The 23,870-nt window shown below is 41.1% G+C and overlaps 1 protein-coding gene and 1 pseudogene across 1 annotated transcript; one reads left to right on the top strand and one right to left on the bottom strand.

Moving 5' to 3' along the window:
- Positions 1–4,768: 4,768 nt before the first annotated feature.
- Positions 4,769–11,840, bottom strand: LOC118392927 (P2X purinoceptor 2-like). The gene is made up of 12 exons (XM_035784955.2): positions 11,701–11,840; positions 10,847–10,982; positions 7,878–7,949; positions 7,526–7,601; positions 7,308–7,404; positions 7,094–7,174; positions 6,679–6,826; positions 6,250–6,380; positions 5,853–5,943; positions 5,656–5,721; positions 5,463–5,540; positions 4,769–5,214 (listed from the first exon to the last, which is right to left on the bottom strand). Exons 1-12 carry the CDS (start codon positions 11,838–11,840, stop codon positions 5,107–5,109), a joined length of 1,224 nt encoding a protein of 407 aa, XP_035640848.1. The 3' UTR covers positions 4,769–5,106.
- Positions 11,841–12,658: 818 nt separating this feature from the next.
- Positions 12,659–23,870, top strand: part of LOC118392925 (pescadillo homolog) — a 30,814-nt pseudogene continuing 19,602 nt past the window's right edge.

Raw genomic sequence — 23,870 nt, 5'->3', positions numbered from 1 at the left:
GTTCTTGTTGTGTAAGATGTGCAATGACTAGTTTTGAGAACAATGATCACGTTTAGCAAAGGAGAGCGCGTCAGAGAGAAAGCCAGTGAGATGACAATGTTTCGCGTCATCCAGAATGTGTAGACTCTAGAGCAGTATCGATGACTACTACTATTATGTACCTGTACTTATCTTTAAAGTGGCAATATGTAACTTTTTGGGCGAACAGACCAAATTCACATAGAACAGATCTACCGCTTCTTAAACGTTTCCATGTGTGCTATTTCTATGCATACTATTTATTACGTTTGGGTTTATACATCAGTTTCAAACAGCAGAAATTAACATATTTTTGTTATATATTTCACAGCGGTTTTCAATTCAATTTTATTAAACTGAATTCTAAATTTTAGCTAGACATTTCAACTCTCTATGGCAAGTGTGAGTGTCTGACTGAAAATGTTTATGAGGCAGCTTTGCAGTGGTGTAAAGTACTTAAGTAAAAATACTTTTAAGTACTACTTAAGTAGTTTTGGGGGTATCTGTACTTTACTATTTATATGTTTGACTACTTTTACTTTTACTCCACTACATTCCTAATGAAAATAATGTACTTTTTACTCCTTACATTTTCCCTGACAGCCAAAAGTACATTTTGAATGCTTAGCAGGACAGGAAAATTGTCTAATTCGGGCACTTATCAAGAGAACATCCCTGGTCATCCCTACTGCCTCTGATCTGGCAGAGTCACTAAACACAAATGCTTCATTTGTACTGTCTGAGTGTTCAACTGCGACCCTGGCTATCCGTAAATAAAAAATAAATAAGAAGAAAATCGTGTTGTTTGGTTTGCTAAATATAAGACATTTTAAATGTTTATACTTTTAATTTTTATATTTAAGTACACATAAAACCAAATACTTTTAGACTTACTCAAGTAGTGTTTTACTGGGTGACTTTAGCTTTAACTGGAGTCATTTTCTTTTAAGATATCTTTACTTCTAGTATGAAAAAAGTATGAATATTGGGTACTTTATTATTTGGGTGGCAGGGTAGCATAGTGGTTAGAGTGTTGGACTAGTAACCAGAAGGTTGCAAGTTCAAACCCCCGAGCTGACAAGGTACAAAGCTGTTGTCCTGCCCCTGGACAAGGCAGTTAACCCACTCTTCCTAGGCCGTCATTGAAAATAAGAATTTGTTCTTCACTGACTTGCCTGGTTAGATAAAATAAAAAACCTTTTCCACTGCTGCTTTGAGCCACAGTTTGTTGGATCTATGTTAAATCTAACGGCATCATTTTTTTTCGCAAGACAGCGTGGTATTGACAATCCTCACGACCAAGTGAAGAATATTATAGTGTGTGACACCCTGTCTGTGACATTTCATTTCGTGTGTGCACCACTTCATTGGCAAGACAAAAAAATGACAGAAAATACCCTTGTTTAATGCGAGAGTCTCAGCCATGTTAGGATTTTTATTAAAGTCATGTAGTGTACAGTTATGGCCAAAAGATTTGAGAATGACACAAATATTAATTTCCACAACGTTTGCTGCTTCAGTGTCTTTAGATATTTTTGTCAGATGTTACTATGGAATACTGAAGTATAATTACAAGCATTTCATAAGTGTCAAAGGCTTTTATTGGCAATTACATGAGGTTGATGCAAAGAGTCAATATTTGCAGTGTTGACCCTTCTTTTTCAAGACCTCTGCAATCCGCCCTGGCATGCTGTCAATTAACTTCTGGGCCACATCCTGACCGATGGCAGCCCATTCTTGCATAATCAATGCTTGGAGTTTGTCAGAATTTGTGGGTTTTTGTTTGTCCCACCCACCTCTTGAGGATTGACCACAAGTTCTCAATGGGATTAAGATCTGGGGAGTTTCCTGGCCATGGACCCAAAATATAAATGTTTTGTTCCCCGAGCCACTTTGTTATCACTTTTGCCTTATGGCAAGGTGCTCCATCGTGCTGGAAAAGGCATTGTTCGTCACCAAACTGTTCTTGGATGGTTGGGAGAAGTTCCTCTCAGAGGATGTTTTGGTACCATTCCTTAATCATGGCTTATTCAATTGTGAGTGAGCCCACTCCCTTGGCTGAGAAGCAACCCCACACATGAATGGTCTCAGGATGTTTTACTGTTGACATGACACAGGACTGATGGTAGCGCTCAACTTGTCTTCTCCGGACAAGCTTTTTTCCGGATGTCCCAAACAATCAGAAAGGGGATTCATCAGAGAAAATGACTTTACCCCAGTCCTCAGCAGTCCAATCTCTGTACCTTTTGCAGAATATCAGTCTGTCCCAGATGTTTTTCCTGGAGAGAAGTGGCTTCTTTGCTGCCCTTCTTGACACCATCCTCCAAAGGTCTTCGCCTCACTGTGCATGCAGATGCACTCACACCTGCTTGCTGCCATTCCTGAGCAAGCTCTGTACTGGTGGTGCCCCGATCACCCAGCTGAATCAACTTTAGGAGATGGTCCTGGCTCTTGCTGGACTTTCTTGGGCGCCCTGAAGCCTTCTTCACAACAATTGACCCGATCTCCTTGAAGTTCTTGATGATCCGATAAATGGTTGATTTAGGTGCAATCTTACTGGCAGCAATATCTTTGCCTGTGAAGCCCTTTTTGTGCAAAGCAAAGATGACGGCACGTGTTTCCTTGCAGGTAACCATGGTTGACAGAGGAAGAACAATGATTCCAAGCACCACCCTCCTTTTGAAGCTTCCAGTCTGTTATTCAAACTCAATCAGCATGACAGAGTGATCTCCAGCCTTGTCCTCGTCAACACTCACACCTGTGTTAGCGAGAGAATCACTGACATGATGTCAGCTGGTACTTTTGTTGCTGGACTCAAATGCAGTGGAAATGTTTTATTGGGTTTCAGTTCATTTGCATGGCAAATACGGACTTTTCAAATTAATTGCAATTCATCTGATCACTCTTCATAAAATTCTGGAGTATATGCAAATTCACATCATACAAACTGAGTCAGCAGACTTTTCGAAAATTAATATTTTTGTCATTCTCAAAACATTTGGCCACGACTGTACACCTGGCTTTAAGGATGCATTTGAGTTTTTGTGGAATCAGCTTTCAACAGTATGCTCTATCAGAGCCTGCTGCTCCAAGACCAGCTTTTTATCATTACTATACTACTGATGTTGAGCATGAGTTTCCTGGAATTTAAATGACAGTTTAGTGCAGTGTTGCTTGGCTATAAAATGTGTTGATTTAGTCTATCTGGAGTGATAATGATGAGGAAGAGTGCACATTCATCCCTAGCTCCCTTTGTTGTGGTCGTCTGTAAAAAAAAAAGAAAAGAAAAACGTTTTAAAAAACAGCCACTGGTTATGGCATCCCCCAGTCTAGATCAAAATGATCTTAACCCACCAACCTCCATCACGATAACCTCATTGTCCCAGAGAACTCACTTTGTGTACTAATGGGCATTTCTCTCTCAGACCAATAATCTGATTTCACATCTACGCTGAAGCTGAGTCTTACAATTAGATTGGTTGCATTGGGTTCCCTGACGACTGATAGCTTGTCTCAAATGATTGAGTGAAGTACTTACTGTACAGAGCCCAATATACTTACTATATCCCTTTTTATGCTATATTTTATTATGACATCATGTTACAGAGGGGAAAATGTATTGCAATTTTATCATGTCTTCCAAAATTAAATAAATATAGAACTCTGCATTAAAACAGCATTTATAGCATTGCCTAGGTTTTTCTAATTACAGGCATGATATCTGACTTGGTCTGTTCATATCACTTAGTTCCAAAGTGTCATTGGTGGTTGTCAACAGACAACAGCCGTCCATCTATTTCATAATACAAGAGGAGGCTGGTGGGAGGAACTATAGGAGGACATGCTAATTTTAATAGCTGGAATGGAGTAAATGGAATGGTATCAAAAACATCAAACATGGAAACCAACCCACTGAGCACACACTGGTTGAATCAATATTGTTTCCACGTCATTTCAAGGAAATGACGTTGAACCGACATTGAATTGACGTCTTTGCCCAGTGGGACATGTTTGACTCCCTTCCATTTATTATATTCCAGCCATTACAATGAGCCCGTCCTTCTTGAGCTCCTCCCACCAGCCTCCTCTGCACAAGGCAGTCACTGATCCAGTAGACCTCAGAGATGAGTCCTTTTCGATATCGATGTTTCTATTATTCACTACGAGTCCAGATGGATTCACACTTCCCCACAATCTTGTTATAGAAACCATTTTGTGGGAAATATCATCATTATTTGATTACTCTCTCTGAGTGTAGCTCTCCTCTTAGGCATCTCGCTCAGCATCAGTATTCTACATGAACATTGGAGGGAATATAGTCCCAGAGACTGTTATCCCTGAACATAATATACTGAAATTGCCCACCACCATCTTTTTGATTCACCCATTGTTTGAAATGTGTGTTTTCAAACCAGAAAAATGATCTGCCAAAATATTTTTTCTTTATTTCTTCCAATCTGATCTATGTACAGTATATGATTGACTGGCAGAGATCACAAGTTATACGTTGATGATGCTAGACATTTATTGTTGTGTTTGCATGTATAGCTTATACAGTTATTGACCTGGTTCAGGGTAGACAGGAAAAGAGGGTTCTCAGCATAATGTACTCCAACACGTTTAGCTGATTGCGATAACTTATTTTGTTTATTTTTCATTGGTTGGATTCAATTCAGATCATTTGCAGTTATTTGAGATTCAGTTGGGGTCAGTACCATTTCAGTCCCTGTCAGTTGAACTGGACATGGAATTTCTCCATTGGAGTTTAATTCAATTCCTGAATCAACAGCAATTTTCATAAAAGATTTACACTAACCCATCATAAGAAATTGCTTTTAGTGAAAGAACTGGTGGCACTCTAACTAAGTAGGATGTTTTAGTGGTCTTAGCTGTCTTTCAGTTAAATCCCGCAGGGACAGAGGTTGACCCATCAAGGAGGTCTTTCTGAGGACATCTGAGACTGCTTGGGGGGAAAGGTCGTCTGTTTGTCCCATCCGTCTGATCAGCAGTCAGGTGTCTGAGGAAGAACATCATCCATGCATGTGGCCAAAGACTGATGTGGCCAGAGGGCACTGTGGGGATGGGATGTCACAGGGCCACTCCATCTGACAGGTCTGAGTGGGTGGAGCCATAGCTGATGATGGTGAATTCTGTGGGAAGTGTGAAGGTCTGGCTGGGTTTGGGAACTTTACTGTCCTGTAGAAATATACGGTCAGAAAAAAAAAAACGTTTTTGGAACCATGCTAACTCACAGATAGGGGCTAAGACAGAAGTATTACATTATATTAATACTTTTACACATTAAACTCCTATATTCTTTGGGAGTTACATTACCTAACTGGGTGTTTAATCAATGATAAGGGCTATGATATAGCAGAAAATGGTTAACAGAAGAAAAAAATATTATCATGAATATGTGTGGAATCAAGTAGTTTTTTTCTTACATCATCAAACTTTCTGCCACTGTAGATAGCGTTCTTGTCAATGAAAGTGAGCATGATCCAGTCACAGATAATGGAACACTGGAATGGATAAAAGTATCATGTCAATGAATGGATAGGAGTTGGTACAACCATTACTGGAAGCTGGTAGAAACAGACATCAAATCATACCACAAGAGTGCTGAATCAAACTCACTATTCCAACTGATGTCATGGCTGTCACTGTGTTGATGATAGTTGGGATTATGCTGAATCGTCCAGCCTGGAGAGGAATTATTTAAGAGTATGACTTTGACGAAGTCTATAACCATATGTCACTAACTAATTGTTCTGATCAACTGGTTATTGATTAATTGAGTACTGATGAAGGCGGTTAAAGTAGGAAATTCTTACATTTCCATGAACTATTACATCAAGACGAATCCCAAAGGCCTTGATAAGTGTCCGGAACTCTTCTCCATCTTTGCTGTAATACTTGGCAAATCTAAACATAATTTTCTAGGTCAAACAACTGTAGAAAAAAGGTGGAAAGAGTCCTCCATGCCTTACCAAGATACAGCAGAGATAGTCTAAAATGTTACAGTAGGTCATGTCAATGAGATGGCAAGAGTAAATATATGGTCGTATTCACTAAGCACCAAACGGAGGAAAGCATACTAAAACGATGAGGAACCACCTAAACGTGTCCAATAATAAACACTTGTTTCCGGTTTCTGTTGAAAAACACTTGCTACAGTGTGCACTATTGAATATGACCCAAGCATTCACAAGATGCTATGAAGAGGCTAACCTGAAGTTGTAACCAGAGCTGGGCAGGTTCTTCCGAAGGTCCAGGCGACGGAAGGAGTATGTGGGTTTACACTCCGAGGGGTCCAGGTCAAGATCACACTTCCAGTTAATGAAGACTCCAATCACTCCCCCCTGACATGATACAATCCATGAGCTGTCTAACTAAACCATTGCAGCGCTCTGTCCAGCTCATCTTCACATTCCTCACTATTGTTGATTGTCTCTTGTTTTTTATTTCCATGATCTATTAATTAAGTTATCAGTAATCACTGTCAGATTCAGAATGATTAGAAACACACATATTGTTAGAGACATTAGACCTAGATGGAAGATTGTGTTTTTGTGTGTCCTGTGAGCACTGCAATGTAAGGGTTCTCTATTGGGATATACATTTTGATTGTATGTATGTATATTGCCGGTGTAAACATACAGTCCTGCAAAGCTCGCTGAACTTCTCCCTGGCCTGTTCTGCGATGTAACCCAGCCGGAAGATGGGGCAGTAGGGGTGTTTCTCCTCATTGTAATGACACTTATTCAGATATTTCTGCCCATTTCGTTTGTTTGGTTTGATGTTTCCTCTGCCAAAGAGATAAGAGAAGATTGCTTACAGAAACAGTTGAGACTGCATATTTGACGGGGATACGGTTTCCTATATTATACAGTTCTTTATATCACCTACGTATGGCTCCTTGTCAGTGTATTGACCATGTATTGCAGCCTGATGTACGTGTGTGTGTGTGCATGGGTTTTGCAGTCTGCGAGCGCATTCTGTGTGTTGTTGAGGTTGATGTGTGTGTGACTGTGTGTGCGTGCATGTGTGTGTGTTGTTGAGGTTCATACTATACCTAAACACTTTAAATTTGGGGAAATGGATGGCATTCTTGATGTAAACAGTGAAATTGATGGCCTCTGCTAATGCCGGCTCCCTGGAGGAGACAATAACAGTTTAGACCCTTGTGCCACAATGATTTTACAAGTGATTTATTCCAGACTAGGGAGACAGTAGTTCTGTGTTTGACTACTTCCTATTTAAAATGTCAAATTGATATTGACCCTTACCGTATTGCCGCATAGTCCTCAATAGGACACCAGGTCTGAATCTCACAGGTCTTGAAGGTCTGGTTATAGTAAGGAACACAGCGCCCAGTTCTCTGTCCTACAGGAAACACATCAGTCTAAATGCATTAGGACTAACCATCTACTGACGGACAGACAGACTCATAGAATGTCTGGCTTAGTGAGACTTTTCACTTCATCCCCTCCTTTATAGTGCGTACCATTGCCATCAAAGTCCACTTTTCCTGAGATGCAGTCCGAATCCTTTGAGCAGTTGGCATTGGGAACGGTAAAATGCTAAGAAAAAAGTAAAACGTAATAGTTCAGATGGCAGCATTAACTGGCTTTCCTTCTCTGTGGTGGAAGACTGGTAATGATACTGATAGATCTTTATCACATTATCATGCAGAGCTTTTCCAGGAGACAGTGCTAGTTGCAATATTAGAGTATGGAGCAAAGCACACAACTCAACATGAAGCCCTAGTATTGATTATGGGAAAACGACTGCAGTTTTATTTAGCTCATATTGGTTTCAGGAGAACACAAGTGTGGAGAATGGTTGTGACCTCTCACCTCAGCACACGTGCCTTGCCTCTGGTTGTGTGTGACCACTCGTCTCAGTATTGTGCTGATCACGTCACCGCCCTGCAGGTTCAATGCCATACAGAAGAATGTACAGTATATGTTGGTAATTACATAGGCTATATGTTAAAAACATACAGTAACTAGCTACACATTGCATCTTCTATGGGAAGCACAGCCGCGAGCTGCCCAGTGACAGGAGCCTATCAGACGAGCTAAATAACTTCTATACTCACTTCGAGGCAAGCAACACTGAAACATGCATGAGAGCATCAGTTGTTCTGGATGACTGTGTGATCACGCTCTCCGCAGCCGATGTAAGACCTTTAAAGAGGTCAACATTCACAAGGCCGCAGGGCCAGACAGATTACCAGGACGTGTGCTCCAAGCAAGCGCTGACCAACTGGCAAGTGTCTTTAGTGTCATTTTCAACCTGTCCCTGACCAAGTCTGTATACCAACTTGTTTCAAGCATACCACCATAGTTCCTGTGCCCAAGAACACCAAGGTAACCTGCCTAAATGAATACCGACCCGTAGCCCTCACGTCTGTAGCCATCAAGGGCTTCTAAAGGCTGGCCATGGCTCACATCAACACCATTATCCCAGAAACCCGAGACCCACTCCACTTTGCATATCGCCCCAACAGATCCACAGATTATGCAATCCACACTGCCCTTTCCCACCTGAACAAAAGGAACACCAACGTGAGAATACAATTCATCGACTACAGCTCAGCGTTCAACACCATAGTGCCCTCAAAGCTCATCACTAAGCCTAGGACCCTGGGACTAAAGACCTCCCTCTGCAACTGGATCCTGGACTTCCTGACGGGCCTGACCCAGGTGGTAAGGGTAGGCAACAACACATCTGCCATGCTGATCCTCAACACGGGAGCCACTCAGGGGTGCGTGCTCAGTCCCCTCCTGTACTCCCTGTTCACCCATAACTGCATGGCCAAGCACGACTCCAACACCACCATTAAGTTTGCTGAGGACACAACAGTGGTAGGCCTGATCACCTACAACGATGAGACCGCCCATAGGGAAGAGGTCAGAGACCTGGCAGTGTGGTGCCAGGACAACAACCTCTCCCTCAACGTGATCAAGACAAAGGAGCTGATTGTAGACTACAGGAAAAAGAGGACCGAGCACGCCCCAGTTCTCATCCACGGGGTTGAAGTGGAGCAGGTTGAGTGCTTCAAGTTCCTTGGTGTCCACATCACCAAGAAACTATCATGTCCAAACACACCAAGACAGTTGTGAAGAGGGCACGACAATGCCTTTTCCCCCTCAGGAGACTCAAAATATTTGGCATGGGTCCTCAGATCCTCAAAAGGTTCTACCGCTGCACCGCCGAGAGCATTCTGACTGGTTGCATCACCACCTGGTATGGTAACTGCTCGGCCTCCGACCGCAAGGCACTACAGAGGGTAGTGCGTACGGCCCAGTGCATCACTGGGGCCAAGCTTCCTGTCATCCAGGACCTCTATTCCAGGCGGTGTCAGAGGAAGGCCCTAAAAATTGCCAAAGACTCCAGCCACCCTAGTCATAGACTGTTCTCTCTGCTACCGCATGGCAAGGTGTACCGGAGTGCCAAGTCTAGGTCCAAAAGGCTTCTTAACAATTTCTATCCCCAAGCATTAAAACTCCCCAACAGCAAATGGCTACCTGGACTATTTGCTTTGTCCCCCCCCCCCCCCCACCCCCATTTTTACACTGCTGCTACTCTCTGTTTATTATCTATGCATAGTCACTTTACCTCTACCTACATGTACATATTACCTATATTATTTCAACTAACCTGTGCCTGCTACATTGACTCTGTACCGGTACCCCCTGTATATAGCCTCAATACTTATTTTCAAGTTGCTCCTAAATTATTTGTTTTTTTTTCTATTTTCTTCATTATTTTAATTGTATTTACCTATCAATTTTTTACTTCAGTTTATTTTATTAAATACTTAACCAACAATGCAGTTGTAAGAAATACAAGTGTTAAGGTCTTGTAAGTAAGTATTTCACTGTAAGGTCTACCTGTTGCATTCAATTTGCTTGGATTTGATTTGATATATTTGACCCATAATCCTTGCTTTATGAGCTCAGAGCCAAACTGCATGTTCAGGATTGACTGCAGACTGACTGATCTACAAATCACCTTGTATCCTAAATACAGTGGGGCAAAAAAAAGTTTAGTCATCCACCAATTGTGAACGTTCTCCCACTTAAAAAGATGAGAGAGGCCTGTAATTTTCATCATAGATACACTTCAACTATGACAGACAAAATGATGGAGAAAAAAAATCAGAAAATCACATTGTAGGATTTTTAATGAATTTATTTGCAAATTATGGTGGAAAATAAGTATTTGGTCACCTACAAACAAGCAAGATTTCTGGCTCTCACGGACCTGTAACTTCTTCTTTAAGAGGCTCCTCTGTCCTCCACTCGTTACCTGTATTAATGGCACCTGTTTGAACTTGTTATCAGTATAAAAGACACCTGTCCACAACCTCAAACAGTCACACTCCAAACTCCACTATGGCCAAGACCAAAGAGCTGTCGAAGGACACCAGAAACACAATTGTAGACCTGCACCAGGCTGGGAAGACTGAATCTGCAATAGATAAGCAGCTTGGTTTGAAGAAATCAACTGTGGGAGCAATTATTAGGAAATGGAAGACATACAAGACCACTGATTATCTCCCACGCAAGACCTCACCCCGTGGGGTCAAAATGATCACAAGAACGTTGAGAAAAAATCCCAGAACCTGTCATAGTTGAAGTGTACCTATGATGAAAATTACAGGCCTCTCATCTTTTTAAGTGGGAGAACCTGCACAATTGGTGGCTGACTAAATACTTTTTTGCCCCACTGTATCTACTATTATTTATAGATCAGTCAGGTTGCTCTGTCAGTGATTATGGGACTGAGCGAAATTGATGTCCTCAAGTTGGCTCACCTCTGAGGGTCGGACGTATTCTACCATGTCCAGAACGTGGTCCCCCTGCAGTGCTGTGCCTTTCATCTTAGTGTAGACTGAGTTCTCTGGCCTCGTCTCACTGTCCTGATAGGCTTTCTGACTGATAAAGACATACCTGTAGTAGGGTGACATGACAGATGCAGATTAACTTCTGTTCTGAGGACAAATTCAATATCAATTCAGATCTCTTAGGGGTTATGATATATTGATTTTGAGAGATACTTAAATATGATCAACTTTATTTGAAATATTTTAAAATCGAAAGCTGAAATATGATGTTTCAGTACAGTAGACAGAGAGACATCTTCCTTTAAAGGACCATTAAAAAAAATCAAAATGTATGAAAATCGGCCTATTTGGATCACATTACACAATGACGGTGGTCAGTAATGGCCAATCAGAATACAGCAGTCCCGCTTAATGACAGCAATCTGTATGTGGTTACCATCAATGTATTTAATTGCGAGTGAAAGGCATTTCCTCACCACAAAGTGGCTATTCACAGCAAATTACTAATTTCACATCACAGTGGCTTTTATAGCTTTTGAAAGCAATAATATGGGTACACTGACAGAATATTCCATCTGAGCTTTTTTTTTCATCTGACCATTTTTTTTACCATTATTTTCTTCCTATGCTTTCCAATACCAGACTTAACGTTGCCTTGATTGGCAAAATATCTGCATTATTTAAGGCAGGTCACAGATAATGCAACAGAAATACTCAATCACAGAAAAAGTCAGAATAGTTACACACAAAGACAATACTAATTCAAATCACATCCTTGTCTATCTATTTTTAAATGCATGCACAAACAGGAGGCCAGTACTTACCAGATGAAATAGGTGATCACAAAAAACTGAACCCCTCTATATATGACTCCAAGTTTTTTGTTTTTAACCACCATTACCTTGGGGGTCTCATAGTCCAAGAAACCAATAAAATAATCCTTTATAAACTGAAGCAGTCCCATTGTGATTTCTGAGTTTATCAGCTGTCTGTTCAGATGTGAGGTCCTGAGTGACTTGTTCGCAGATATTTCCAAGCTTGTGTCATGAGTCAGCCAGTCAGTCTCTCTCTCTCTCTCTCTCTCTCTCTCTCTCTCTCTCTCTCTCTCCTCTCTTTAACACCCCTCCCTCATCCCCTGTTATGCTGTTCTCAAAAACGAATTGCATCAATAAATTCAACATAAAATGTGATTCACTAATTTGGTGGATTGATCATGGTAAGGAGAAAATATAGTGTTTGTTTTCTTTATTCAGACCTACACAGAAAACACACATTTTATTTATGCTGGTAGCAGATAGGAAATGTCTCTCAAATCAACAATTATGTCTGTCTGTCTGTCTCTCTCTCTCTGTGTGTAAAATCAAAATCAAATCCAAGTTTATTTGTTATATGCACATTTTTATTGCAGGTCTAAAACTCAATAGTGCAAATAATAATGTAGAATATCAAAGCTAATCAATGAACAAAAATAAACACAAATCAAAAGAGCACATCAATCAGTAAAAAAAAACAAGGCACATAAAATTGATACAAAAGAACACAATTTCTCTTTATACAAACAATGCAAAACATTGCAAAACAATGTGTGTGTGCTTGAGTGCATCTGTGCGTGTGTGTTTGAATGAATAATGAATTAATCCTTCAGAAATTAAACTAGCTGCTCATGAATAAATATACGGTGTTTAAATATTGACTGGTTTACACTAAAAATAAAAATAATATTCAGGCCTAAAAATTACTTGATGTGTCGGGGTCCTGGGAGCTCATTCCGCGCATGTCAGAAGATATACTTGTACAACAAACAGCCCGCTGTGTTTTTTGTTGGCGCTTGTGTTTACATGATTGTCTACTGAAGTATACCTACAAATCTAAGTAATTTACAGAATAACACGAACAGATATTTTGTAAATGGGGGGTCTACAGAAAAAGAAGGTAAGGATGTCACTTTGTTATATTACGTACTGAAGTTTTCTCTGAGCACGGAATAATGAGTTCAGGCCGAAATGGTTTAGCAAGCTAGCAATAACATATGGCTAGCTAGTGTGAGACACTTTTATGTAACGTTAGCTAGATAACTTTCTCACTTATTGTATTTCAATTTCCGTCTAGTCTTTGAATCTTGTGCAGTTGATGCGTGTTGTTTTCAATCCAGCTAGCTAGTTAACGTTAGCCTAGCTGTTACATATTCACCTGTCTAGTGCATAAAAAAAGCAGTAAAGAGTACTAAATAGTCAATTGTTTTGCCGAACATTGCCAGCATCAAGCTTTTTAATCTTAAGTCTAGTTACACGTGTTCTAGTAATACGTTCCTCCAATACCTCACTCACAAAACATTTAGACAGACATATGTGTAACTGTAAACCTATGTGTCTTGTTTCAGTATGAGAGGGGCTCTGCCACCAACTATATCACAAGGAACAAAGCCCGCAAGAAGCTGCAGCTGAGCCTGGCAGATTTCACGTACTAAGTACTACTGACCCACCACAACCTGGGTCGTATTTATTAGTGTTGTTGTTGCTCCCAGTTTCAGTCTGTTTTCTTCTCTACGGTGCCTGTTGAATAAGGCCCTGTGTTCTGGCTGTGGATATAATAGCATGGTTGCCTCTGGTGTCAGTTTCTGCAATGCCAAATTCACTGTCTGCATGTTCATCCACTGTTCCACACAGACGCCTGTGCATTCTGAAGGGCATCTACCCTCATGAACCCAAGCACAAGAAGAAGGTGAACAAAGGTTCCACAGCTCCGGTTCCTCCTGCACGAGCCCATCGTTAGGAAATTTAGAGAGTACAAGGTAATGTTTTAAACTATTGTTTTGACAGATACAGATATGGTTCCATTTTATGTTTTTTACTGTTTACATTATTCAGTCAAGCACTTGTTCCATCTCTGGTAGGTGTTTGTGCGTAAACTGAGGAAGGCCTATGGAAAGGCAGAATAGACAGCGGTGGAGAGACTGCGAGATAACAAGCCTGGCTACAAACTGGACCACATCATCAAAGAGAGGTGAGGTCTCAATCCACCGCAGCGCCAACTTCAAACAGCAGATGGCAGTATTGAGCATATAAATTACCTGTAGAAAATAATCTAAAAGGATCTCGTGTTGTGCCCTGTTTATGGTTCATATCAGTATAACATTTGTAAAGGATGTCCTACATGTGTTTATATCTGAGCGTTGTGTTCTAATTGCTCTATTTGTGTGCCAGGTACCCCACATTCATCGATGCCCTCCGTGACATAGATGATGCCCTCTCCATGTGCTTCCTGTTCTCCACCTTTGCCCGCACAGGAAAGTGCCACGTCCAGACCATCACGCTATGCCGACGTCTCACCGTGGAGTGGATGAACTACGTAGTCACATCTCGCTCTCTCCGGAAGGTAGGAAGGACAATAGTACAGACGTGTCCTCATTAACATAAAGAGTTGGTCCGCAATGAAAATCTCCATGTTGTGGATAGACAAAGTGCAGGCATGATTTATTAAGTAATGATACGGACTGTTACAGGTACAATAGCATCTGAAATTGAATTGTCATTTTAACTTCATATACACGTACAGTACCAGTCAAAAGTTTGGACACACCTATTCATTCCAGAGTTTTTATTGATTTTTACAATTTTCTACATTGTAGAATAATAGTGAAGACATCAAAACTATGAAATAACACATATGGAATCATGTAGTAACCAAAACAGTATATTTCAGAATTTTCAATGTTGCCACCCTTTCCCTTGATGACAGCTTTAACACTTTTTTTGGTGATTCCATGTGTTATTTCATAGTTTTGATGTCTTCACTATTATTTTACAATATAGAAAATAGTAATTATAAAGTAAAACCTTTCAATGAGTTGGTGTGTCTAAACTTTTGACTGGTATTGTACTGATTTTTGTTGTTGTGGTTACTAGTCCACATTGGATATGTCTGAATGAGATGTATGCTATTTGGCAAGAGAATAACTGGTAGTCCGCAGCACCCGTGACCTGGTTTTGCTTTCCCTGGCAGGTTTTCATCTCCATCAAGGGGATTTACTATCAGGCAGAGGTTCTTGTACAGCTCATAACCTGGCTTGTGCCCTACCAGTTTGCCCATGAGGTAAGTGCTGAGTGAACTCACAGCAGCTCAAAGAGCCATTTCAAATGTATTCAGTCACTGTGTTAAAAGCCTCTTTTTTATTTCTACATTATTTTATCAGGGAGTCATACTGAGACCAATGTCTCTTTCGTATATGATCCCTGAATTACAGAAAATACACACGTCAATATAAATACAAAATGCAAGCAGAAACAATTTATTAAGATTATTAGATTATTAGATTAACAATCTATTTCTATAGAAGCCCATTTTTATTTTCCGCTTATCTAACTCATCAAATGCTTTTTGAAAGATATCTGGGCATCTGGATAGATGAAAAGCTATTTGTAAGCAGGGACACAATCAATGTGGACATCATCCAAAGTGCATATCTTTTAAATCATCAAGTTTATTTTTATGTGCTCTAGAGAACAACATGTACTTAGTTATACCTGCATTCAATACTTATTTCAGGTCAAAGTTTTTCTGGAATACAATGAAGGCAGACTGTAGTTCAGAGAGCCTGGTCAACTGTGGTGGCAATATTATACACAACATTATCTTCTTACAAGTGCAGGTTTTTTTTTTTTTTTTGTACAGAGGTCGATATTGTTAAGGTAAAAAGTACAGGATCCAGAATCGACCCAATGCAGCTGTTTTTATGTTAGATCATTTCTGGGTAACAATTTAAGTACTTTACTATTATAGATTTCCTTTTAATTGGGCAAAATATATTTTTAGCAAAATACTATTTCACAAGCAACAATTTTGCTAGGACTGTGAGTAAGGGCAAAACTAGCTGTTATTGGCAGAGGGTTTTAGAACACTCTTTGTTATTGGTTTATTAACCAATTTACAGCATTGTGAGCCAGATGTTTCACTGGATGTATAAATCTGAAGCATCCGTTTGGCATTTCCACTCACCACCAAATGTGGTGATGAGAGGAAGCCCAGTGGGAGAAGATGGAGCCAGATGGATGTTGGCCAACATTATGGGAATTTTCTCATTGATGAAACATTTGATTTCAATACACTTTTCTGTTCCAAAAACTAGAATCTGTTACAGTGTGGACTTAGTTTTGTAGACTACCTTTTGTCAAAGTTTCAATACATTTTGTTTGAGTGCAGGGGCAAATTTTGTTATTGCACACACGCACTTCATAGAGTTGGCGTTCCCTAACATAAATATGCTAATACATGATAGAACGGTGGTATCTGATTTTAAGTACCATGGCATCATACTTTGATTCCAACCTCTTTCAAAAAGCTGGTGAAGAAAGTAACTCAACCAAATTCAACCTAGGTAATTTCTGATCCATATGAAATAGTTGGATTACAAAGGTAGCAGAACTGTACAGCACTGCTATGATACTTCCTCTCTTAACATCCTGCTTGACTAGCAGGGCCCAAGCTTACTGTACAACATTAAAACCCATTCAGTGTGTGTGTACAATAGGCTCTCAAAGTTCTTGATAGATTAGACATCACTGTTACATCCTCAGAAAGCATGAGCTCTGGAGTTGGGGAAGTATTGTGCAATACACCAATGTGTGAAGTCGGTACAGCTGATCTGCAAACAAGTCGCTTCTGGGAGATCACCACAAAACGGAGAACACCATTGTGTTTGTGCGAGTCCTCTTCCATAGAGGAGTCAAAATAGTTTATAGGCAAAATCGTTTGGACGTTACATACAATTTTGTGATAAAAAATATTTCTAGCTTAAACTGAGATTTTTATGGGGAATTTTGAAATTTATGCTAGTTCTATTTCCACGGTGTGCAGATATCGACCATGGGGGGGGTTAAATACTTTACGTTGATGCTGTTAATTGTTTTTAAATTAAAGTAGCTTGACATGTGGTTGATGGGGCCTCGACATTGGGCGGCAGGGTAGCCTAGTGGTTAGAGCATTGGACTAGTAACCGGAAGGTTGCAAGTTCAAACCCCCGAGCAGTCATTGAAAATAAGAATTTGTTCTTAACTGACTTGCCTAGTTAAATAAAGATAAAATAAAAATAGACTTTACAATACAAGCGTTCAGACTAATAATAATCTGTCTGTTTTATGTCCCCCAGCACCCAACAGATGTGGACTATAGAGTAATGGCTACCTTCACGGAGATGTACACCACCCTCTTTTGCTTCATCAACTTCCGCCTCTACCAGACACTTAACCTGGTCTACCCACCCAAGGTAACCCAGCACCTGGCCTAAACCTGGGTTGTGTTCATTAGGCACCAAGGGAAGATAACAGACTGAAACAAGGAGTGACTTCCTTAACCTGTCCAATGACAAATGCTTGTTTTTGTTATCCTGTTGCAAAACGTTTTGCTACAGGGGCGGCGGGGTAGCCTAGTTCGGCTACCCCGCCGAAACCCATATGCTATATGGGTAGCCTAGTGGTTAGAGCGTTGGACTAGTAACCGAAAGGTTGCAAGTTCAAATCCCCGAGCCGACAAGGTACAAATCTGTCGTTCTGCCCCTGAACAGGCAGTTAACCCACTGTTCCTAGGCCGTCATTGAAAATAAGAATTTGTTCTTCACTGACTTCAGCCATCGCACATCATAAGCAGTGCTTTTTTTTATCACAATGTTCCTTCTGTTGATGAACGTACAGTTGAAGTCGGAAGTTGACATACTTAGGTTGGGGTCATTAACTTGTTTTTCTACCACTCCACAAATTTCTTGTTAACAAACTATAGTTTTGGCAAGTCGGTTAGGACACCTACTTTGCATGACACAAGTAATTTTTCCAACAATTGTTTACAGACAGATTATTTCACGTATAATTCACTGTATCACAATTCCAGTGGGTCAGAAGTTTACATGCACTAAGTTGACTGTGCCTTTCAACAGCTTGGAAAATGATGTCATGGCTTTATAAGCTTCTGATAGGCTAATTGACAAATTTTGAGTCAATTGGAGGTGCGCCTGTGGATGTATTTCAAGGCCTACCTTCAAACTCAGTGCCTCTTTGCTTGACATCATGGGAAAATCAAAAGGAATCACCCAAGACCTCAGAAAAAATGTTGTGGACCTCCACAAGTCTGGTTCATCCTTGGGAGCAATTTCCAAACGCATGAAGGTAAGGGTGTTTATCTGTACAAACAATAGTACCCAAGTATAAACACCATGGGACCATGCAGCCATCATACCGCTCAGGTATGGCGACGAGCTCTGTCTCCTAGAGATGAACGTACTTTGGTGTGAAAAGTGCAAATCAATCCCAGAACAACAGCAAAGGACCATATGAAGATGCTGGTGGAAACAGGCACAAAAGTATCTATATCCACATAACCTGAAAGGCCGCTCGGCAAGAAAGAAGCCACTGCTCCAAAACCGCCATGGAAAAGCCAGACTACGGATTGCAACTGCACATGGACAATGACCCCATTTTGTGGCAAAATTGCTTAAGGCCACAAAGTCAAGGTACTGGAGAGGCCATCACAAATCCCTGACCTCAATCCTATAGAACATTTGTGGGCAGAACTGAAAAAGCATGTGCGAGCAAGGCCTGAAAAAGCATGTGCGAATAAGGCCTGTAAACTAATTGAGTGTATGTAAACTTCTGACCCACAGGGAATGTGATGAAAAAAATACTCTACTATTATTCTGACATTTCACATTCTTTAAATAAAGTGTTGATCCTAACTGACCTAAGACTGGCATTTTTACTAGGATTAATGTCAGGAATTGTGACAAACTGAGTTTAAATGCATTTGTCTAAGGTGTATGTAAACCTCCGACTTCAACTGTATATAGTCTAGTAATATACAGAGATCATTGGCCTGCTAATTGTTGTGTGTCGGAGCTGTTGCTAACCACAACCCTCCCTCCAGCTGGACAGCAAAGCTAAGTCGGAGCTGAAGGCCGAACACGAGGAGGACTACGCCATGGACTCTGAGAGCTACTTGGAGGTGGGCCTTTCATCACATATGTATTGATACAAATAAATGGATAGAAGTTATATTTGCTTGATGAGGGACAGCCAGCCCTCTCTTCATTGTTGTGGGTTACCTGCCCTACCTTGATGCTACTCTGTCAGTAGAGATGTGTAGTTTTGAAGCGGTGTGTGAGGAAAACTGAACCGGTGGGTTTCATGCTCTCTACAGAAACTGTCTGCCCTGAGTGCCAGCTTGGTGCGTGTGGTTGCCACCGCGTAGGAGGAGGAGAACCAGCACGACCAGTTCCCTGCTGACGGGGTAAGGTGACACACTGAATAAACTGGCTACCAGGTGGTCAGGGGTGTGTTAGAACCAATGCGTCCCACGGTCACATTTCATTTCATTTCATTCATTTAGAAATCACTTTCTTTGCTAAATCTTCAGGATGTAGGTGAAGGAACTATTTGTAGCCTCCACTCATCTTGAATGGATAGTTATACAAAAGTCATCCTCTATTTGATGTTGATGTCCTTAAAAATATTGCCGGTCAATTGTTCGGTCAACAGAGAAGTGCTCATTCCTGCCAATGTATTGTATACTAGGCATTTAAATGATTGCTCAAGAGCTGATGGTTTTTGAACCATGGTTTCTGTTCGAAATTTGTCACCGGACATTTGACCGGCAACATTTTTAATTTCCCGGACATTTGAGAAGTCTGCCGGACCCGTATGCATTGGGTGAGTAACCTGATTAGAGTGTCCACCCACGGTGCTCAGAATGACAATCTCATTTAGATTATGGTAATTCATATTTACACAACATGCAAGTTGAGGATGTAACGATGTGTGGTCTATAACTTCTGATGTGCACTTTGAAAACGTTAACAACTGTGCACATTTAATTTTCCTTAGGAAACAAGATGAGTAATGAACAGCAAAATCAATAGCCTATGTCAATCAACTCTCCCCCATTGTTGAAAAGTTGACCTATTATGTTGGTCAGCTTCTCGAAAGAAATAGCCTATTCCAAACTGACTCTGGGACAGTTGTTGGGAGATCGAGATGTGGACACAACTTTGACTTGAGACTTGACTTAATGTCTGATGACTTAAAATTTTCTGGCCAGGGTTTGCAATCTTTTGTCACTTGTTTTCTGGGTATTCGTGGATTACGCTACACTCGGCAAGAGACAGTAGCTGCAGCATCGCCTTTGCAAAAAAACAAAAAAACAGCTGCAACAGATTGGCTAGTGAAACACACACTTGGCACTCTGGACCAGCAAACTTGTCAATCAACACAGGTCGGGTGTGCTAGCGAACAGATGGATTTGCTGTAGAGCTATAGGATTGGGTGCAGCGCAAATGTCAAATTGTAGGGAGAGAGGCTTACCATGGTGTGTGTGTCTGCAAAAAATGTTGATCACCAACCTTAACTGTTACTTTGCTAGCTCACAAGCAATGGGGCAACAATTACTAGCATAGGCCTATTGGTCTTTTGGTATGTAACAATTGCTTGACATTGATAACTTACTAATGAAGCTTGCATTTGGAATTTGTTGTTAAAATGAATTATTACTGTGGTGTAGACCCACCATGAGCGCTGCTCATCACCTATGCTCCCCAATGTGGAAATTGCGTTGTCGAACCAGTTTTGTAATTGCCAATTGTATGGTACTGGGGGCCAAGTGCTTGTATTATGTATGTCTACCTGTTTGAGCTCCTGTTAGACAGATTTGATTTGGTTTCTCAAGATGAGGGTGTACAGTAGGGCTGGGCGATAAATCAATATCAATAATTATCGAGAATTACCTCCCTCAATAACGATATAAAACATATTTAGATGAATTTTCGATAATGTCAATTTCACCTCTGACGTAGCAGGAACATGCGGAGAATTAACAATATGCACGTGGAGAGGTATACGCCCACTAAAAACCACTTCGCACCTTGAGTGATGGAGAAGCCACTATTAACCACAAAATGAGTGATGTAGGAGAAAACAGTGGCAGTGATAGCCATGGAGAAGGAGAAGCTTCCAACGAAGAAATTATTGATAAAAAGGGTTCACTTATTTGGTAGTGGTTTGACTTTTTGACGTCGGACAAAGAGCAGAGCAATATCCGGTGCAAATTGTGCCGTAGACAGGTGGCTATCAAATCTGGTAATACGACAACTTTTTCACCATCTGAAGCAAAATCACCCTTTTGAAGTTTGAGTTTGCGCCACGGTATTGCTAAACGCCAATCTCGGCATCTTCGCCCGAAGCAGTAAGCACTGACCGCTTTTATTCCCTACGAGCCAACATCAAGAAGACAGACACTCACAAATGCTATTATGCATTGCTAAGGACATGCTACCAATTAGTACAGTCGAAAAGGAAGGTTTCAAGAGGCTTATCAACTATTAACCCCAGGTACGCGCTCCCTGGCCGCAAACATTTCTCACACCGCACTGCCTAAACATTACACCGAGTGTAGGGAAAAAGTTGAGGAACAGCGCAAGACAGATTTTGCGTATTTTACTACTACTGATCTGTGGTCTAGTTGCACGTCAGCCTTATATTAGCCTCACTATCAACTATATTGATAGAGTGGAATCTTCTAAATAAATGCCTCCAATCATCCCGACGATCACACGGGTGACGCTATAGCAGAGGGGCTCATTGACGCTCTTGCCTCCTGGGGACTCAGTCAAGACCGAAAAGTCTGCATTACAATGGATACTGCTTCACCACAACTGGCAGCTGAAAAGAGAAAGTTACTGGGCATTTAAAAAAAATGTTTTTAAGCCATGCTCCTCCACCACAGGTCTTAATGAAATCCAGCTGGTAGAAAAGGAACTCAGTTGCTACCTTCAGTCTCCTGATGCTGACAGTGAAACCAATCCACTGCACTGGCGGAAGATCCAACCCCCAAAAACTTGCCCCAAGTCAGCCACCTGGCAAAGCGCTACCTGTGCATTCCTGCGACCAGCTCCCCCTCAGAGCGTGTTTTTAGCACAGGTGGAAACATGATGACCTGCCATAGGGCAGCTTTAAAGCCAGAGACTGTAGACAGACTTGTCTTTCTTTTAACTTGTAAGACAACTACCCCAACATAAACTGACAATAAACACTTTTTAATTTTTTTTTTTTAGCTCAAGGCAGAAGAGGCAATATGGATTCTAACTCTGCTCCCCAACTTCCATGATGTCCTCAACTGCCCTACACATGGTTTCTAACAGTTCTAATGCATATTGACTTACACTATTTATTTGTATTGCTTGTTCATGACTTGTAAGGGTTTACAGCTTAAAAAAAAAAAATAATAATAAAAAGTGGAGTTAAAATTTTATTTGAGTTCTACTTCTGACAATAAATAAAAAACATTAAAGCCTTTGGCTTGTTCAGGCATTCTTGAGTGTAAAGCAGATATGCACCTTTTAAACATTATTTGATTAAAATTGTGATCATTATCAAATGAAAAAATTTAAATTATCACAATATATTTGCCTTTTCGCCCAGCCCTGGTGTACAGCCTTGCCTGCTACCGGAGTCCGTTCAGATGGTACAGGTTAAACCTGATAGAGGCTATTTATTTTGGGCTATTGTCCGTGTGTATTTTGTATGATATGGTGCTTGCACCATTTGGATCATCAACCTGCTTTGCCTTTAGCTGATTTCAAATCAAAATCTAATTTTATTTGTCACATGCATCGAATACAACAGGTGTAGTAGACCTTTACAGTGAAATGCTTACTTACGAGTCCCTAATCAACAACGCAGTTTAAAAAATGTGGACAAGAAATAAAAGTAACAAATAATTAAAGAGCAGCGGTAAAATAACAATAGCGAGACTATATACAGAGGGGTACCGACCGGCACAATGTGCAGGGGCACCAGTTGAGGTAATATGTACGTGAAGGTAGACTTATTAAAGTGACTGCATAGATGATGATAAGAGTAGCAGTGGCATAAAAGGGGGGGGGGCAATGCAAATAGTCTGGGTTGCCATTTGATTAGGTGTTCAGGAGTCTTATGGCTTGGGGGTAAGAGCTGTTTAGAAGCCTCTTGGACCTAGACTTGGGGCTTGTGGTACTGCTTGCTGTGTGGTAGCAGAGAGAACAGTCTATGACTCGGGTGGCTGGAGTCCGACAATTATTTGGGCCTTCTGACATCGCTTGATATAGAGGTCCTGGATGGCAGGAAGCTTGGCCCCAGTGATGTACTGAGCCGTTCGCACTACCCTCTGTAGCGCCATGCAGTCGGAGGCCGAGCAGTTGTCATACCAGGTAGTGATGCAACCAGTCAGGATGGTGCAGCTGTAAAACCTTTTGAGGATCTGAGGACCTATGCCAAACCTTTTCAATCTCCTGAGGGGGAATAGGTTTTTGTTGTGCCCTCTTCACGACTGTCTTGGTGTGCTTGGACCATGTTAGTTTGTTGATGTGGACACCAAGGAACTTGAAGCTCTCAACCTGCTCCACTGCAGCCCTGTCGATGAGAGTGGGGGTGTGCTCGGTCCTCTTTTTCCTGTAGTCCACAATAATCTCACGTCATGGCCTTAAGACAGCTACAAGGTCCATATTTTACAATTACATAGGCTAATAAAGATATGTTGTAGACAAAACAATGAAAAGAGCTGTCAGGGCCTCCCAAGTGGCGCAGTGGTCTAAGGCACTGCATTGCAGTGCTTGGGTTGTCACTACAGCCCCAGGTTCGATACCAGACAGTGTTACAGCGGGCCGTGACTTGGAGACCCATGAGGCAGCGCACAATTGGCCAAGTGTCGTCCAGGTTAGGGGAGGGTTTGGCCGGCTGAGATTTTCTTGTCCCATTTAAGCTCTAACGACTCCTTGTGGCGGGCCGTGTGCCTGCTAGCTGATTTTGGTCACCATCCAAAACAGTTCGGAACAGTTTGTGCATATATTCTTCGGCAAGGTTTTTTTTCGGGTGTTCGTGCACAAAATTTTCCTTGAGGCAAGCCGAAGTTCAGAAGCTGAAATCTACACCCCTTTATCTGTGATTGGCAAACAGTAGGGATTCTTCAGTAAAGTGTTTGTCAT

This window comes from Oncorhynchus keta, chromosome 14 (genome assembly GCF_023373465.1).
Source record: "Oncorhynchus keta strain PuntledgeMale-10-30-2019 chromosome 14, Oket_V2, whole genome shotgun sequence".
Classification (NCBI taxonomy): domain Eukaryota; kingdom Metazoa; phylum Chordata; class Actinopteri; order Salmoniformes; family Salmonidae; genus Oncorhynchus; species Oncorhynchus keta.
The sequence above is the reverse complement of the archived record's forward strand: the minus strand, read 5'-3'. Positions and strand labels throughout refer to the sequence as shown.

Coding starts and splice junctions, on each gene's coding strand:
- LOC118392927 (XM_035784955.2), bottom strand. CDS start 11,840: ATGGGACTGCTTCAGTTTATAAAGGATTATTTTATTGGTTTCTTGGAC. Junction 10,983..11,700: donor GTGATCACCTATTTCATCTG/GTAAGTACTGGC, acceptor ACCCTACTACAG/GTATGTCTTTATCAGTCAGA. Junction 7,950..10,846: donor AATACGTCCGACCCTCAGAG/GTGAGCCAACTT, acceptor TTGAACCTGCAG/GGCGGTGACGTGATCAGCAC.